Here is a 19,859-nt window from a genome sequence, read left to right on the forward strand (position 1 = left end):
AAACGACAACACCATCAAAATACCTTAAAAAGCACAACAAAGCAGAGTAAATGCTCAGTAAATGACAGGAGAACAGAATATTTATGTGCTAATTGAAAACATGATGTCTTACCTTGTCTTTGCTGGGTAATGTTTGAGTCCTGTTAAACGTGTCATGTCCATTAATACTGATCAGTTCTGCATCTGCAGGTGGATACGGTGCGGGGAAAACCACTACGTCACTCTTCAGTGTGTCTGAGCTGAAACACACGTCATACTGCTGAGTAGATTTAGAGTAAGACCAGCTCCCGTCAGGGTGTGTGGTGATCATTGGGGCGCTGTACCTTCTGAAACTGTCGTCTGTCCTGTGGCATTTTACAGCTATTAAACTGATCAGGCTCAATAAAAATATCACTGACACCGAGGCAATGGCGATCAGCAAATACAGGTTTAAATCAGAGAAGCTCTCGTCCTTTCTTGGTACGTTTCTGTATTGAGTCTGGGTTTCACCTGTACTTTCAACCACCACTACATCAATAGACACAGTCGCTGACAGTGAGGGTTCTCCATTATCAGAAACCAACACGACCAACGGGTGTGTTTTCAAGTCATTGTCACTCATTCTCCTCTTAGTCCTTAGTTCCCCGGTGCTGGTTCCGATTCGGAAGAGGTTGGTTCCCTTAGGCTCAGAGATGTGATAAGAAAGCAGCGCATTGTAACCAGAGTCGGAGTCTACAGCCCTGATCTTGGCCACAAAGTAGCCCGCTTCAGCAGAATATGGAACGTTCTCAGAGTTAACGGAGCCGTGATCAGAATAGGGCGCGAGAATCCCAGGACTGTTGTCATTCTCATCCAGAATAAAAACGTTCACAGTCACGTTGCTGCTGAGAGGAGGAACACCAGAGTCTGTGGCCTGAACTTTAAACTGGAACGTTTTTATCTCCTCGTAGTTAAAAGACTGCAGGCTGACTATATCTCCAGTGACTGAGTTTATATTGACCATTGTAGACAGCGGCACTGAGTTGTTTTTACTCTCTAAGAATGAGTAGGTCACATGACTATTTTCATTGACGTCAGCATCAACTGCAGACACGGTTTTAATTACATCTCGTATCGGACTGTTCTCTTTAACATAAACGTTAATCACTGGTTCTGAGAAGCGAGGAGCGTTGTCATTCACATCAGCAACGTGTACAGTAATAACGCGGGTGCTGGAGAGAGGCGGGGTCCCTTCATCCGTAGCTGCGATGGTAACATTGTAATGAGACGCGCTCTCTCTGTCTAGAGGACCATTTACTACTAATGAAAAATAGTTTTTATAGTTTGTCTCCAATTTAAAGGGGACTTTATTCTTAACCTCACAATGTACCAACCCATTTTTGCCACCGTCTTTGTCGAGGACTGACACGAGAGCAATTGCAGTGCCCACCTTAGCGTCCTCTTTTACTGTGTCTAAGAGTGACGTTACTGATATCTCAGGGGCATTATCGTTTATGTCTAGTACTTCAATCAACAATTTGGAGTGAGATGTCATCGGAGGGTTGGCCCCATCATTTGCTTGAAGACGGATTTCAAAAGCTTGGTTTTCTTCAAAATCAATTTTTCTTTTGTTTGTAACAGTCCCAGTTTTTGTGTCTACTACAAAAATATCAGCAAAGTTGCCTTTTCCAAACTCGCTAAATGAAAAAAACACTTCACCATTTGGTCCTGCATCTAAATCAGTAGCATTTAGTGTTATTATTGAGTTTCCAATCGCTACGTTTTCATAAACACTGGCTTTGTACAGCGATTTACTGAAAACAGGTGGGTTGTCGTTTATGTCTAACACATTAACTATAACAGCCATACTACCAGACTTCGGTGGATTTCCCTCATCTACAGCGGTCAGTGTGAGCTGGATCACAGGCTGTTTCTCTCGGTCTAAAGCTTTCTGCAGCACTAACTCAGCAGACACACTCTCTCCTCCTTTGTGTGTAGCTAGAGAAAAATATTCATTGTGACTAAGCTTGTATGTACTAACGGTATTCTTACCAACATCCGCATCATGAGAGGATTTTAGGGGGAATTTAGCACCGGTTAATGTGTTTTCTGTTATATTGATATGTTGGGACCTCGTAGGAAAAGACGGGGAATTATCATTAACGTCTATAATATTTATTTCTATTCGATAAAGCTTCAACGGATTGCTGATAACAGCCTCTACACGGACTGTACATGTTAGATCCTCTGCACAGAGCTCCTCTCTGTCGATTCTCTCATTCACATAGAGAACACCAGTCTTTAGATTTACCTCGAAATACTTTCTCTTGGACCCGGTGACAATCTGAAACAGACGCGACTCCAAATCCAGGACATTGAGATTTAGATCCTTAGCGATATTTCCCACGGAAGTCCCCGGGTTTACCTCCTCTGAGACGGAGTAGGAGAGCTGCCCGGACACCGCTTCCCAGTAACACTCCAGCAGCACAAGCACCAAATACGTCACAATAGAGCTCCTTCTATTCGGTAAAGACATAATTCCATCGAATGTGAGCCACGCATAGATCAAAAGAGATGAGTAACCTTCAGTCAATCAAACCATAAAACAATATATTAATCAAATCGAATTTCTACACGGTAAACACCATGTCGCCTCCGACAGCAGTATCTCTCTCGTTCTTCGTCTCTTTGTAACAAAGCCCCGAGAAATCTCCTCACCATCTGATGCTGGGAGGAGCCTAGAGACTCACATATAAAATCTCAAAGCCACGGTCAATAGTGACGCCACGTGGCGCCGGAACGAGCTTACAATAATTATTCAGAAAATCACATTATTCTACGACACAAAGGCAAAACCTGTGCATTTGAACAATAATATATCCGATAACTTAATTTAAGTTCTGCATTACATGTCAGGGTCTACCAAATACAGGCCTACAAAACTACAAAAAAGCTATTCGCTCAAGAAAACAACCAATGTTTGAGCACGATGGCTTTCAGCACCATGGACAGAGCACCAAAGTTTTTGTTACCTTTATTTTACTAGGAAAGTCAGTTAAGAACAAATTCTTAGTTTCAATGACGGCCTAGGAAGAGTGGGTGAACTGCCTGTTCAGGGGCAGAAAAATAGATTTGTACCTTGTCAGCCAACCTTTCGGTTACTAGTCCAACGCTCTAACCACTAGGCTACCCTGCCGCCCCAGATTGAATTTACAGCGGGTAAAAACCAAGCAGTATTTAAACTTGTAAAGTAATTATGAAGTCCGTAATTTCACTGAACATTCAGATGAGACAGTGAAGTAAATGTCAACGTCATCAAAACATTGACAAGCATGAAACAAGGAAAACATGTTCAGTAAAGAATAGAAAAGTATTAATATGTTTAGAAAAAAACGGCATTTCTTACCTTCTCTTTGTTGGGTAATGTCTGATTCCTGTTAAACGTTTCGTTGCCGTTAATACTGATAAGTTCTGCATCTGCAGGTGGATACGGTGCGGGAAAAACCACTACGTCACTCTTCAGTGTGTCTGAGTTGAAACACACGTCATACTGCTGAGTAGATTTAGAGTAAGACCAGCTCCCGTCAGGGTGTGTGGTGATCATAGGGGCGCTGTACCTTTTGAAACTGTCGTCTGTCCTGTGGCATTTTACAGCTATTAAACTGATCAGGCTCACTAAAAATATCACTGATACCGAGGCAATGGCGATCAGCAAATACAGGTTTAAATCAGAGAAGCTCTCCTCCTTTCTTGGTACGTTTCTGTATTGAGTCTGGATTTCACCTGTACTTTCAACCACCACTACATCAATAGACACAGTCGCTGACAGTGAGGGTTCTCCATTATCAGAAACCAACACGACCAACGGGTGAGTTTTCAGGTCATTGTCACTCATTCGCCTCTTAGTCCTTAGCTCCCCTGTGCTGGTTCCAATTCGGAAGAGGTTGGTTCCCTTGGGCTCAGAGATGTGATAAGAAAGCAGCGCATTGTAACCAGAGTCGGAGTCTACAGCCCTGATCTTGGCCACAAAGTAGCCCGCTTCAGCAGAATAGGGAATGTTCTCAGAGTTAACGGAGCCGTGATCAGAATAGGGCGCGAGAATCCCAGGACTGTTGTCATTCTCATCCAGAATAAAAACGTTCACAGTCACGTTGCTGCTGAGAGGAGGAACACCAGAGTCTGAGGCCTGAACTTTAAACTGGAAAGTTTTTATCTCCTCATAGTTAAAAGTCTGCAGACTGACTATATCTCCAGTGACTGAGTTTATATTGACCATTGTAGACAGCGGTAGAGAGTTGCTGTTACTCTCTAAGAATGAGTAGGTCACATGACTATTTTCACTGACGTCAGCATCAACTGCAGACACTGTTTTGATTAGCTCGCCTATCGGACAGTTCTCTTTCACATAAACGTTAATCACGGGGTCTGAGAAGCGAGGAGCGTTATCATTCACATCAGCAACGTGTACAGTAACAACGCTGGTGCTGGAGAGAGGCGGGGTCCCTTCATCCGTAGCTGTGATGGTGACATTATACTGAGAAGCCGTCTCTCTATCAAGAGGCCCATCTACAACTAACGAATAATAGTTTTTATAGTTTGTCTCCAATTTAAAAGGGACCTTATTCTTAACCTCACAATGGACAACACCATTCTTTCCACCATCTTTATCGAGGACTGACACGAGAGCAATGGCAGTGCCAACCTTGGCGTCCTCATTCACGGTGTCTAAGAGTGACGTCACCGTGATCTCAGGGGCATTGTCGTTGAGGTCCACCACTTCCACCAACACTTTACAGTGCGCTGCCATCGGGGGCTGGCCTCTGTCACTCGCCTGGGCACGGATCTCAAACGCAGGTATTTCCTCGAAGTCAATATTCCCTTTAACTGTAATGATACCTGTTTTAGAGTCTATTTGAAAGATATCTAAGAAATGATCCTGTTCCTTACTCCTAAGAGAGTACACAATTTCACTATTTGTACCTTCATCGACATCGGTGGCATTTAAGGTGATGATCGTTGTGCCGAGGGGCACATTTTCCAAAATTCGGGTCTTGTATAATGAATTACTAAAAACTGGAGCGTTATCATTGTTATCCAAAACATGAACAATCATCTGTGACGTACCAGACTTCGGAGGGTTTCCTCCATCGACAGCGGTCAGTGTGAGCTTTATCACAGGCTGTTTCTCTCGGTCTAAAGCTTTCTGCAGCACTAACTCAGCAGACACACTACCTCCTCCTTTGTGTGTATCAAGCGAGAAGTATTCATTCGGACTAAGCTTGTATGTGCTTACAGCATTCTTACCCACATCAGCATCAGAGGCCTCCGACAGAGCGAATCTAAGTCCAGGTAATGTGCTCTCAGCAATGTCTAAAGTTTGAGAATGTATTCTAAAAGACGGATCATTATCATTAACGTCTAAAATGTTCATTTCTAGACGGTAAAGCATCAACGGATTGTTGATAACGGCCTCTACACTGACTGTACATTTCGAAGACTTCGCACAGAGCTCCTCTCTGTCTATTCTCTCATTCACATAGAGAACACCAGTCTTTAGATTTACCTCGAAATACTTTCTCTTGGACCCGGTGATAATCTGAAACATACGCGACTCCAACTCCAGGACATTGAGGTTTAGATCCTTAGCGATATTTCCCACGGAAGTCCCCGGGTTTACCTCCTCTGAGACGGAGTAGGAGAGCTGCCCGGACACCGCTTCCCAGTAACACTCCAGCAGCACAAGCACCAAATACGTCACAATAGAGCTCCTTCTATTCGACAAAGACATCATTTTATCGAACGTGAGCCGAGCATAGATCCAAAAAGACGATTATGCGTCAATTAATCCAAGCATCGAAAAATAATGTTTAAAATCCAGCTGAATATTTTTACGGTAAACGCTGATGTGGCTTCCGACCACTCCGTTTCTCTCTCGTCCTGGGTCTCTTTGTAACAAAGCCCTGAAAAGTCTTCCCACCGTCTGAATCTGGGAGGGGCCTCGAGACTCGAATATAATATCTTAATGCCATGGTCAATAGTGACGCCAGGTGGTGAATGCACAAGCATACACCAACTCCGAATATCACAATGACACCCATCCAAACACAATATAAGCATGACGACGACACATTTATGTGCTATTTCATTTGAAAATGTCTGCTAAAATGTCTGCTAATTATAGCAAAAAAACGTATTCACAAAATTACTTCAAATAACTGGCAAAATCACGCAGCCGAAGACTTTGATGATTTTCAACACCATGGACAGCACCCGTGTGCTTCACTTCACAGCGCGAGAACAGTAAAACATTTGAACTTTTACAGGCAGCAAGATCTCTATTATTTCATTGAACATTCAAATGAGAAAGAAAGGTCAACGTCATACAATGACATTAAGAAGTACAATAAATACAGAAAAAAAGTATAATTGAAGGATATGAGACTAATTGATTTCTGGGTTAAGTGAAAACTATGTTCCTTACCTCGTCCTTGTTGGGTAATGTTTGAGTCCTGTTAAACGTGTCATTTCCATTAATACTGATCAGTTCTGCATCTGCAGGCGGAAATGGTGGGGGAAAAACCACTACGTCACTCTTCAGTGTGTCTGAGCTGAAACACACGTCATACTGCTGAGTAGATTTAGAGTAAGACCAGCTCCCGTCAGGGTGTGTGGTGATCATTGGGGCGCTGTATCTTTTAAAACTGTCCTCTGTCCGTAAGCATTTTACAGCTATTAAACTGAACAGGCTCAATAAAAATATCACTGACACCGAGGCAATGGCGATCAGCAAATACAGGTTTAAATCAGAGAAGCTCTCCTCCTTTCTTGGTACGTTTCTGGATTCAGTCTGGATTTCACCTGTACTTTCAACCACCACTACATCAATAGACACAGTCGCTGACAGTGAGGGTTCTCCATTATCAGAAACCAACACGACCAACGGGTGAGTTTTCAGGTCATTGTCACTCATTCGCCTCTTAGTCCTTAGTTCTCCAGTGCTGGTTCCGATTCGGAAGAGGTTGGTTCCCTTGGGCTCAGAGATGTGATAAGAAAGCAGCGCATTGTAGCCAGAGTCGGAGTCTACAGCCCTGATCTTGGCCACAAAGTAGCCCGCTTCAGCAGAATAGGGAATGTTCTCAGTGTTAACGGAGCCGTGATCAGAATAGGGCGCGAGAATCCCAGGACTGTTGTCATTCTCATCCAGAATAAAAACGTTCACAGTCACGTTGCTGCTGAGAGGAGGTACACCAGAGTCTGAGGCCTGAACTTTAAACTGGAACGTTTTTATCTCCTCGTAGTTAAAAGACTGCAGACTGACTATATCTCCTGTCACTGAGTTTATATTGACCATTGTCGACAGCGGTACTGAGCTGCTTTTACTCTCTAAGAATGAGTAGGTCACCTGACTATTTTCATTGACGTCAACATCAACTGCAGACACTGTTGTGATTATCCCACCTACCGGACGGTTCTCTTTCACATAAACATTAATCACGGGTTCTGAGAAGCGAGGAGCGTTGTCATTCACGTCATAAAGGTTAACAGTAATAACGCGGGTGCTGGAGAGAGACGGGGTCCCTTCATCCGTAGCTGTGATGGTGACATTATAATGAGAATCACTCTCTCTGTCAAGAGGCCCATCTACAACTAACGAATAATAGTTGTTATAGTTTGTCTCCAATTTAAAAGGGACCTTATTCTTAACCTCACAACGGACAACTCCATTTTTTCCACCATCTTTATCGAGGACTGACACGAGAGCAATTGTAGTGCCAACCATGGCGTTCTCCTTCACTGTGTCCAAGAGTGACGTCACAGTGATCTCAGGGGCATTGTCGTTGAGGTCCACCACTTCTACCAACACTTTACAGTGTGCTGCCATTGGGGGCTGGCCTCTGTCACTCGCCTGGGCACGGATCTCAAAGGCAGGGTGTTCCTCAAAATCTATATTGCCTTTAATTGTTAAAGTCCCTGTATTTGGGTCAAGATGGAAAACATCTAGTACATGGTCCTGATCTTCTTTGTTCAGAGTATATACAATGTCACTGTTCGTTCCTTCATCTGGGTCTGTCGCGTTAAGAGTTAATAATGTTGTCCCAAGCGGCACATTTTCAAAAATTCGAGTTTTATACAACGATTTTGTAAACACCGGGGTGTTGTCATTAATATCCAGCACATGAATTATTATGTCTGAAGTACCAGACTTCGGAGGATTTCCTCCATCTACAGCGGTCAGTGTGAGCTGGATCACAGGCTGTTTCTCTCGGTCTAAAGCTTTCTGCAGCACTAACTCAGCAGACACACTACCTCCTCCTTTATGCACCGCTAAGGAAAAATGTTCATTAGAACTAAGCTTGTATGTATTGATACCGTTCTTCCCCACATCAGCATCATAGGCCGATAGTAGGGGGAATCTAACCCCAGGCAATGCGTTCTCTGCAATGTCTTTACTTTGTGATTTAGCACTGAAAGATGGGGCATTATCATTAACATCTAAAATGTTAATTTCTATACGGTAGAGTTTCAACGGATTGTTGATAACGGCCTCTACACTGACAGTACATTTCGGAGCCTTCGCACATAGCTCCTCTCTGTCTATTCTCTCATTCACATAGAGAACACCAGTCTTTAGATTTACCTCGAAATACTTTCCCTTGGACCCGGTGACAATCTGAAACATGCGAGACTCCAAATCCAGGATAATGAGGTTTAGATCCGTAGCGATATTTCCCACAGAAGTCCCCGGGTTTACCTCCTCTGAGACGGAGTAGGAGAGCTGCCCGGACACCGCTTCCCAGAAAAAACACTCCAACAGCAAAAGCACTGAATACGTCACAACATATCTCCTATTCGGTAAAGACATATTTCCATCGAAGGTGAGCCAAGCATACATCCAAAGATACGAATATCTGTCAAACAATCAAAGCTTCGAGAAATATGTTTCCAATCCAGAATTTTTACACGGTCAACACTGATGTGGCTTCCGACCAGTCTCTGTCTCTCTCTCTCTCATCCTGCGTCTCTTTGGAACAAAGCCCCGAGAAATGTCCTCACCCTGTGAAAAGGGGAGGGGCCTCAAGACACAAAATACAATATCTCAATGCCACGGTCAACAGTGACGCCACGTGGGGAATGTATGAGCTTACACTAACTCCGTTTTTATTTTTTTGCCTACACGCCATGACACACAAACACTAAATCTGAATGAAGACCATAATATCTGAGCACATGTAGGCCATGTTCTTCTTCATATGAAAAGTTGTAAATGGAGTAAAGGCAAAAAAAAAGCGCATCCACGACATTAGTTCAAACAACTGGCAAAAACAGGCAGTGAAAGACCTTAATATGTTTCAGCACCTTGGACAGAGCACGTATGTTTCTCTTGACAGCGAGCGAAAAGCAAGGAGTTTTTACAACTTGTGAAGGCAGTAAGATGTTGTCTATTTCATACAAATAATTTCAATGAGACAGCGAATCAAAAGACTACATCATCCAAACACAATGAGAAGCACGTCAAAGCAAATGTGTATTTTAAGGATAGGAGAAAAACACATTTCTGGTACAACTGAAAACTTCATTTCTTACCTTCTCTTTGTTGGGAAATGTTTGAGTCCTGTTAAACGTGTAATTTCCATTAATACTGATCAGTTCTGCATCTGCAGGTGGATACGGCGCGGGGAAAACCACTACGTCACTCTTCAGTGTGTCTGAACTGAAACACACGTCATACTGCTGAGTAGATTTCGAGTAAGACCAGCTCCCGTCAGGGTGTGTGGTGATCATTGGGGCGCTGTACCTTTTGAAACTGTCGTCTGTCCTGTGGCATTTTACAGCTATTAAACTGAACAAGCTCAATAAAAATATCCCTGACACCGAGGCAATGGCGATCAGCAAATACAAGTTTAAATCAGAGAAGCTCTCCTCCTTTCTTGGTACGTTTCTGTATTCAGTCTGGATTTCACCTGTACTTTCAACCACCACTACATCAATAGACACAGTCGCTGACAGTGAAGGTGCTCCGTTATCAGACACCACCACGACCAACGGGTGAGCTTTCAGGTCATTGTCACTCATTCGCCTCTTAGTCCTTAGCTCCCCTGTGCTGGTTCCGATTCGGAAGAGGTTGGTTCCCTTGGGCTCAGAGATGTGATAAGAAAGCAGCGCATTGTAACCAGAGTCGGAGTCTACAGCCCTGATCTTGGCCACAAAGTAGCCCGCTTCAGCAGAATAGGGAATGTTCTCAGAGTTAACGGAGCCGTGATCAGAATAGGGCGCTAGAATCCCAGGACTGTTGTCATTCTCATCCAGAATAAAAACGTTCACAGTCACGTTGCTGTTGAGCGGAGGAACACCCGAGTCTGTGGCCTGAACTTTAAAATGGACAGTTTGTATCTCCTCATAGTTAAAAGACTGCAGGCTGACTATATCTCCTGTATCTGAGTTTATATTGACCATTGTAGACAGCAGCACTGAGTTGCTGTTACTCTCTAAGAATGAGTAGGTCACATGGGCATTTTCATTGACGTCAACATCAACTGCAGACACTGTTGTGATTATCTCTCCTATTTGACTGTTCTCTTTCACATAAACATTAATCACGGCTTCTGAGAAGCGAGGAGCATTGTCATTCACATCAGAAACGTGCACAGTAATAACGCTGGTGCTGAAGAGAGGCGGGGTCCCATCATCCGTAGCTATTATGTTGACATTGTAATGAGAATCACTCTCTCTGTCAAGAGGCCCATCGACCACTAAAGAATAATAATTTTTATAGTTTGTTTCTAACTTAAAAGGGACCTCATTCTCAACCTTACAATGAACCACTCCGTTTTTGCCACCATCTTTATCGAGAATAGACACGAGAGCAATGGCAGTGCCCTCCTTCGCATCCTCCTTCACTTTGTGTAAGAGTGACGTCACAGTGATCTCAGGGGCATTGTCGTTGAGGTCCACCACTTCTACCAGTATTTTACAATGAGATGCCATCGGGGGCTGGCCTCTGTCAGTCGCCTGGGCACGGATCTCAAAGGCAGGGTGTTCCTCAAAATCAATTTCGCCTTGAACTGTTATTGTCCCTGTATTTGGGTCAATGTAGAAAACATCTAAAATATGGTCCTGATCTTTTTTACTCAGAGAATATATTATCTCGCTGTTCTTTCCTTCATCGGCGTCTGTCGCGTTAAGAGTTAATAATGTTGTCCCAATCGGCACATTTTCCAAAATCAGAGTCTTATACAACGTTTTTGTAAACACCGGGGTGTTGTCATTATTATCCAGCACATGAATTATTATGTCTGAAGTACCAGACTTAGGAGGATTTCCTCCATCTACAGCGGTCAGTGTGAGCTGGATCACAGACTGTTTCTCTCGGTCTAAAGCTTTCTGCAGCACTAACTCAGCAGACACACTACCTCCTCCTTTATGCACCGCTAAGGAAAAATGTTCATTAGAACTAAGCTTGTATGTATTGATACCGTTCTTCCCCACATCAGCATCATAGGCCGATAGTAGGGGGAATCTAACCCCAGACAACGTGCTCTCTGCAATGTCTATACTTTGTGATTTAGCAGTGAAAGTCGGTGCATTATCATTTGTATCTAAAATATAAATTTCTACACGGTAAAGCTTCAACGGATTGTTGATAACGGCCTCTACACTGACTGTACATTTAGGATCATTTGCACAGAGCTCCTCCCTGTCTATTCTCTCATTCACATATAGAACACCAGTCTTTAGATTTACCGCGAAATACTTTCTCTTGGATCCGGTGACAATCTGAAACATACGAGACTCCAAATCCTGGACATTGAGGTTTAGATCCTTAGCGATATTTCCCACGGAAGTCCCCGGGTTTACCTCCTCTGAGACGGAGTAGGAGAGCTGCCCGGACACCGCTTCCCAGTAACACTCCAGCAGCACAAGCACCAAATACGTCACAAAAGATCTCCTATTCGGTAAAGACATATTTCCATCGAAGGTGTGCCAAGCATAGATCCAAAGAGATGAAATTATGTTTTAAAAAATCAAGGTTTTGAATAAGGTATTTGTCAAATCCGACTACATTTGTTGACGGTATAAACAGACTGATCTATTCTGACTAGTCTCTCTCACGCCCTGTGTCTCTGTAACAAAGCCACAAAATATCTCGTCACCCTCTGAAACCGGGAGGGACCAAGATAAGTGAACATTTCTCACACTAACGGTCAACAGTGACGACAAGTGGTGAAAAAGGCAACATTCAAGTGCCTTCAAAACCCAGCGGATAGAGTGTATAATGCAAGTTCCAGAAAGCACGAATCCAATAATCAAATCTGAACAAATAACAACCATGAACGTGAATATCTGGAAGTGAAGTGTATTTTTCAGGCGATATTGAATAGCTTACAGCACCAGTAGCCCATACAGTTGCCATGACGCCCTATTGGCAGACTAAGTAGAGCTCCTATCAATACATTATGTACACATTTTGTTATTTTGAAGTGTTGTTTTTAATCAGCTGTTTTGTTTTTGATAACATTGAGTCTTTATTGAATATATATTTATATACAGTACCAGTCAAAAGTTCGGACACACCAACTCATTCAAGAGTTTTTCTTTATTTTTACTGTTTTCTACATTGTAGAATAATAGTGAAGAGATCAAAACTATGAAATAACACATGTGGAATCATGTAGTAACCAAAAAAGTGTTAAATAAATCAAAATGTATTTTATATTTGAGATTCTTCAAAGTAGCCACTTTATGACAGCTTTGCACACTCTTGGCATTCTCTCAACCAGCTTCATGAGATAGACACCTGCATTTCACCGGCATTTCAATTAACTTCTTGAGTGTAGGGGCAGGATTTTATTTTTGGGCTAAAAAACGTACCCATTTGAAACTGCCTATTACTCAGGCCCAGAAACTAGAATATGCATATAATTGTCAGATTAGGATAGAAAACACTCAAAAATTTCCAAAACTGTCAAAATATTGTCTATGAGTATAACATAACTGATATTGCTGGCGAAAACCTGAGGAAAATAAAACCAGGAAGTGCTGTTTTTCCTGAAAGCTCTCTGTTCCATTTGATGCCTTGCTTCCATTTAAAGGGATATCAACCAGATTCCTTTTCCTATGGCTTCCTCAAGGTGTCAACAGTCTTTAGACATAGTTTCAGGCTCTATTTTGAAAAATGAGCGAGAAAGATAACATCGCGTCAGTGGATAGCTGGGTGTTCGCAGAGTTTTGCTTGCGCAACCGAGTGGGGCAGCTATTGTCTCTCCCTCTCCTATTGAAAAAGCGACAGTCCCAGTTGATATATTATCGATTATATATTTTTAAAACAACCTGAGGATTGATTATAAAAAACGTTTGACATGTTTCTGAGGACATTACGGATACTATTTGGAATTTTCGTCTGCGATGTCGTGACCGCTCGAGCCTGTGGATTTCTGAACATAATGCGCCAAACAAATGGAGGTATTTTGAATATAAAAATAATCTTTATGGAACAAAAGGAACATTTATTGTGTAACTGGGTGTCTCGTGAGTGCAAACATCCGAAGATCATCAAAGGTAAGCGATTTAATCTATTGCTTTTCTGACTTTCGTGACCAATCTACTTGGCTGCTAGTGTTTGAAATATTTTGTCTAATGAGAGAGATGTTCTTAAATTTGTGGAATTTCTGTCCTTTCTTAATGCGTTTGAGCCAATCAGTTGTGTTGTGACAAGGTAGGGGTGGTATACAGAAGATAGCCCTATTTAGTAAAAGACCCAGTCCGTATTATGGCAAGAACAGCTCAAATAAGCAAAGAAAAACAACAGTCCATCATTACTTTAAGACATGAAGGTCAGTCAATGTGGAACATTTCTAAAACTTTGAAAGTTTCTTCAAGTGCAGTCGAAAAAACCATCAAGCGCTATAATGGTACTGTCTCTCATGAGGACCGGCACAGGAAAGGAAGACCCAAAATTACCTCTGCTGCAGAGGATACGTTCATTAGAGTTAACTGCACCTCAGATTGCAGCCCAAATAACTGCTTTACAGAGTTCAAGTAACAGACACATCTCATAATTAACTGTATAGAGGAGACTGTGTTAATCATGCCTTCATGATTGAATTGCTGTAAAGAAACCACTACTAAAGGACACCAATAAGTAAAATATACTTTTTTTGTGGCAAGAAACACAAGCAATGGATATTAGAAAGGTGGAAATCTGTCCTTTGGTCTGATGAGTCCAAATTTGAGATTTTTGGTTCCACCGTGTCTTTGTGAGACGCAGAGTAGGTGAACGAATGATCTCCGCATGTGTGGTTCCCACCGTGAAGCATGGAGGAGGAGGTGTGATGGTGCTCTTCTGGTGACACTGTCAGTGATTTATTTAGAATTCAAGGCACATTTGGCTACCAGTATGGCTACCACAGCATTCTGCAGCAATATGCCAGCCCATCTGGTTTTCACTTAGTGGGACAATCATTTGTTTTTCAACAGGACAATGACCCAAAACACACCTCCAGACTGTGTAAGGGCTATTTGACCAAGGAGAGTGATGGAGTGCTGCATCAGATGACCTGGCCTCCACAATCACCCAACCTCCACCCAACTGAGACAGTTTGGGATGAGCTGGACCATGGAGCGAAGGAAAAGCAGCCAACAAGTGATCAGCATATGTGGCAACTCCTTCAAGACTGTTGGAAAAGCATTCCTCATGAAGCTGGTTGAGAGAATGCCAAGAGTGTGCAAAGCTGTCATCAAGACAAAGGGTGGCTACTTTGAAGAATCTCAAATATAAAATATATTTAGATTTGTTTAACACTTTTTTGGTTACTACATGATTCCATATGTGTTATTTCATAGTTTTGATTTCTTCTCTATTATTCTACAATATAGAAAATAGTAAAAATAAAGAAAAACCCTGGAATGAGATGGTGTGTCCAAACATTTGACAGGCACAGTTTATTTTCATCCACAGATTGATTCGCAGGTCAACTCTGTTTGGCTTGGCTGCGGCTAATGTTTTTGTTTGAATGATGCATCTGGACACAGTACCAGCATTTTTTGGTTCACCTGGCTGCTAGCTCCTCCTCTTTTGAAAACATTATTTGACCAGTCGCTTGGCTTGAGAGGAATGGGAGATGTAGTGGAAGAATGCAGTGCCGAGGCAGAGGGCTCATAGTGAGGAGGACCGGCTACTATTCTGAACTGTATGTGGTGAGCTCTCTGATGCCCAGAGCTGCTGAGGCATCACCCAAGTGGGTGCCATACATTGTGAAGGAGAAGGCCAGTGGCTACACAACTCAGGCTGGTTCCCAGAGTAGCCCTCTACAAGATTGTCACTAGACAATCAATCTACATCAACCATATCCCTGATCAAGCCATGAACTGTCCCTCTCCATCTTTGGAGGATACATGCCCTCAAAGACTTGGCCTCTATCGGTTGACCTAGCTAGCTACAGCTAGGCTACTCATAATGTGTATTTATTCTTATTTTTTATTTGTTTTACCTTTGAAGCGCTTTGAGAACTTTTTCTGTTATGAAAAGCACTATAGAAGTGTAATAAATAGTAATACTACTAATACTACTGCTAAGCTGCATGGAAAAACAAAAGTCAGGATGTGTGAGTGTGTGTTTGTGTGTGTGTGTGTGTGCATGACACACACACTTTGACCCCTGACCCCAAACGCACTGAACTTACATACTACTCTATCTAACAAACAGAAACACAGCTAAAACCTATGGGCCCGATTCCGACCGGAGTTAAGCGTGTGTAAATGGAACATAACTCCCTCTTTACGCACTTTTCACTCTCTGCATATTCTGACCTTAAACTTAGATTAGATTAGTGTGAAGTTCACCCACTATTCGTTTTGGGTGGATATGGAATAAATGAAGGCGTGGCGGAGGTGTTTCTACAGCTACACCGTATTCTGACCTTGACTTCATTCCCTCATAATTCCACCACCTTTACACGTGAGGAAACCATGAGTAAGGTCAAGCGAACCTGCCGTTTCCAAGTAGAAAAAGCGCCTACTTGATTTCTCCGGAAAAAAATATCACCATTCTCCACACACTGTAATTTACAACTTGAATAAGAGCTATTGATAAGAGCTTGGAAAATAAGTAATCCGTTTGGATAAAGGAATTGTAGACATAAATGATGCTTGTTTTACTCTCAAATGACTTAATTATAGGCTGCCCTGAACTTTTCTGTTTGAGAGGAATGTATCACGTTAAATATTAGCCACTATCAGTGTCGACCTTCAGGAGGCCTAATAACAGCAAATATTACACTGCCACTTTACAGTCAGTTCCCTTCAGTTGGTATGGCCGACATTATCATTCCATTGAATCACATTGCTTCGTTGACCTTCCTTTGCTTCCTCTAAACGCCGTCACAGCCATGGGGTTGTTGCTGAGCTTCATTAGTAACAGTTCGATAACATAGAACAAAATACATGTAGGCTAATTAAATTACTGTGGGGCGGAGCGCAGAATAAGCCCTAACAGTTTGAACCATACGTATGGCGCAATACTTGGCTGTGTCATCATATAGTTCCATGTTTAGTGCAGATAATAAAGGAGGGTATAGACTACTATTGTACACTATTGTCCCTATTATATATTCTATGTACACTAATCTTGCAACATTACCATGGGTTAAAGAATTGAATGTGGCAATTTTCAGAGTGAATCAAAATGGCTAAGATAAATGTACTGAAACCACGACTGAATGTTGGCCAGCAAGTGGGAGGGTTTCCGCCATTTTAATTACACTCCTTCAGCACGCACAAGGGAACCACACCTGCAAAGCCTGTTACACTCCCTCGTATGGTATATCTGAATACCAACTACTGAGATGGACGTAGGACAGTCAGAATCGACTACTTACACACAGCTGAACTACACTCTCCAACACATGGAATTTAACGCAGAAGAGCTGCTTTCATATCCACACTTTCAGACGCACAGCGGGGCGACCAATAGTTGGCCCTAAAAAAATTATAATGAGTACTTTGTAGCACCTCACCAGGGAAAAGGGATTTCATACAGTTGTAGGATCTTACTGTGATCGCCATGTTGCAGGATAACTTTCCTGTTGCGGCTGGGTTAATTTCCTGCCGTGGCAAACTGGCGCAAATTTAGGATCTTACATCTGTATTCAAATCTATGCAGTGCTTAGTGACCTATCGACATTAAAGCCCTGTCTTGTGCTTTTTATCCCAACAAAAATAGGATAAATGAATGGAAATAATATAGCATTGCTTTTCAAGAAATCACTAATAACTAATGATGTTTCCGATCCACACACTACAGTAAACTAAGTGCTAGCTGACCCATGTTCGGCCACAAATAGATGGCATTGGAGGCTTATATCCATCTCTGGCATTGACCCCTCCTGAGTGGAGTGTAGCATCAGGCCTTAAAAAGAGCATGCTCAGTAGGGTTGTGCCGTGGGAGATTGATTACTCCTCTGAGGTATGAAATATGCTGATGTCACAGACCAACCACATCACTTCCTCTCCCAGTGCTGGCTACTGCTGGGCTGGGTTGGTAGAGGATCCGCAGAGGGGTCAATGAAGTAATTAGCATTAGAGACACGAATGCACACATGCACGCACACACGCGCACACGCGCACACACACACACACACACACACACACACACACACACACACACACACACACACACACACACACACACACACGATACTCTGTGATACTCTGTTCATTGATGCAGGGCCGGTTGTGCTCTGCACTCCCACTGTGCTCTGCTCTCCTACAGATTTCTGGGTATTTTGGTAGATTTTTCTGGTGTTACCCTGCATCTCCACGGAGACAGCGGTTATGAGCTTACGGACGTTGGGCTGTTTGTAATCCCAGGATTAGGCCCTGTGTGCCTCCTGTCCCATTTCCATTCAGTGGGAAACATGATCTGAAATATTAATAATCATCAGATTCTGAGTCATAATCGTCTTCCCCCTATGCCCAATAACAAGAATAGCTTTGCAGGTCTCTGACCAGAGGATTTCTAGGTCACAATAGGAGTGATGAGAGCAAAAACATAACAGTGTAGGGTTATATGCACAGAAATGAATACTGTTTGCACGCACCTATGCACTTTCTCTTACACAAACACACACAAACACACAACAGACACACTACCTGCTCTCCTAGACAGCGCAGAATCCACCGATTTGGGACAAAGGTTATGGGTCAAAGTCTACTGACTATCCTGTTGAACCCTGACCCACTCTGGCTGAGCTAAAGACAAAAATCACTACACTATCCAACAAACACACAGCTAAAACCAAACTGAACTGCTTACACACAGCTGAACTGCACTCTAACAAACACACAGCTAAAACCAAACTGAACTGCTTACACACAGCTGAACTGCACTCTAACAAACACACAGCTAAAACCAAACTGAACTGCTTACACACAGCAGAACTACACTCTCTAACAAACACACAGCTAAAACCAAACTGAACTGCTTACACCCAGCGGAACTACACTCTCTAACAAACACACAGCTAAAACCAAACTGAACTGCTTACACACAGCTGAACTACACTCTAACAAACACACAGGTAAAACCAAACTGAACTGCTTACACACAGCTGAACTGCACTCTAACAAACACACAGCTAAAACCAAACTGAACTGCTTACACACAGCTGAACTGCACTCTAACAAATGAAACTCAAAGAAGAAGAGCTGTTCTCATATCCCACGTTCAGATGTACAGAGGGAACAAACAATAGCATGTCCTGAAAGCCAATAATGAGCGCGTATTATGAAGTTGTAGCGGTTTACCAGGGAAAAGGGGTTTCATATTCATATCTACACAGCACTTAGAGATCTATCTGTCTGTCTTGTAGTTGAAACACCATTCCAGCAAAATGATGCTAAATGGCAAGCTGCACACACTATCATTGCTCTTGAAGAAGTGACAAATGTAACAAATGATGTTTCGATTAACCCACTATGGTAAACGAAATGCTAGCTGACCCATATCCAGTCATATCCACCGATAGATGGCCTTGGAGGCCCGTATCCATCTGTGCCATTGAGCCACCCTGAGTGCAGTGTCAGGTCCTCAACAGAGCATGCTCAGTAGGGTTGTGCCATGTGAGATTGATTGCTCCTCCGAGGTGTGAAATATGCTGATGTCACAGACCAACCACATCACTTCCTCTCCCAGTGCTGGCTACTGCTGTGCTGGGCCGGTAGAGGATGATCCGCAGAGGGGTCAATGAAGTAATTAGCAATTAAGACACACACACACACACACACAATCTATTAAAAACTGAGGTGTGCACACAAGCAAAAACAAAAACACTCCTAAACTAATACCACAGAGTTTCTAAACCCAGAGGCGTAACATCACAAGACTTCCGGGAAAAGCTTGCGAAACAGACCAAACAGACCAGGTTTGGGATTTGAGAAGTCAATGAGAGAAGCAAAAAAAAGTATTTCTTAGTCGCTCATTTTCTCTAAATCTAAAGGCACAACCTAGATTCGGGCCAATGTCTGAAGTAGCTGAACGTGTTGTTACTCCAACCTCGTGAAAGTAATAAACTGACACGTTTAAATTGTCATCCAGAACAACCTTATATCGAAGGAGTGCTTTTTGATTTGATGGCCTGCACATACGCAGTTTGGCACTTTTGTGTTTCTAAGCATGAGCTTAGCTAGCCAACGTTGCCATGACATCATCTACAAGTCTGACCGGGGATTTCCACTGGAGAAGCAGTTTTAGCCTATTTTCATACTCTACTGTCTTTGCTAATACACACAATACATGGGTATAAGAAACCAATGACATTAAAACTCTGCTTCATGGAATCACCCAAACTATGAATCACATTTCATTCCTAATTCCTCATTACACTTCCTGTGATGAGATCTCACAT

At 42.7% G+C, this 19,859-nt stretch overlaps 1 protein-coding gene across 11 annotated transcripts in view; it reads right to left on the reverse strand.

Annotated features, from left to right (window-relative positions):
- Positions 1 to 19,859, reverse strand: part of LOC109864680 (protocadherin alpha-C2) — a 202,713-nt gene that overhangs the window by 96,587 nt on the left and 86,267 nt on the right. The window contains exon 1 of one of the 11 annotated variants that reach the window (XM_031798574.1): positions 9,544 to 12,082. The exons of 7 other annotated variants lie outside the window; for them this stretch is intronic. In XM_031798574.1, the coding sequence (XP_031654434.1) occupies positions 9,544 to 11,922 (2,379 nt within the window). In that variant the 5' untranslated portion in view covers positions 11,923 to 12,082. Of the gene's footprint in view, positions 1 to 112; positions 2,644 to 3,364; positions 5,921 to 6,439; positions 8,982 to 9,543; positions 12,083 to 19,859 lie in introns of those variants that run through there. 3 more of the 11 variants (XM_031798579.1, XM_031798569.1, XM_031798572.1) reach the window with 3 other exon arrangements.

The sequence above is a fragment of the Oncorhynchus kisutch genome, linkage group LG19 (genome assembly GCF_002021735.2).
Source record: "Oncorhynchus kisutch isolate 150728-3 linkage group LG19, Okis_V2, whole genome shotgun sequence".
NCBI lineage: Eukaryota > Metazoa > Chordata > Actinopteri > Salmoniformes > Salmonidae > Oncorhynchus > Oncorhynchus kisutch.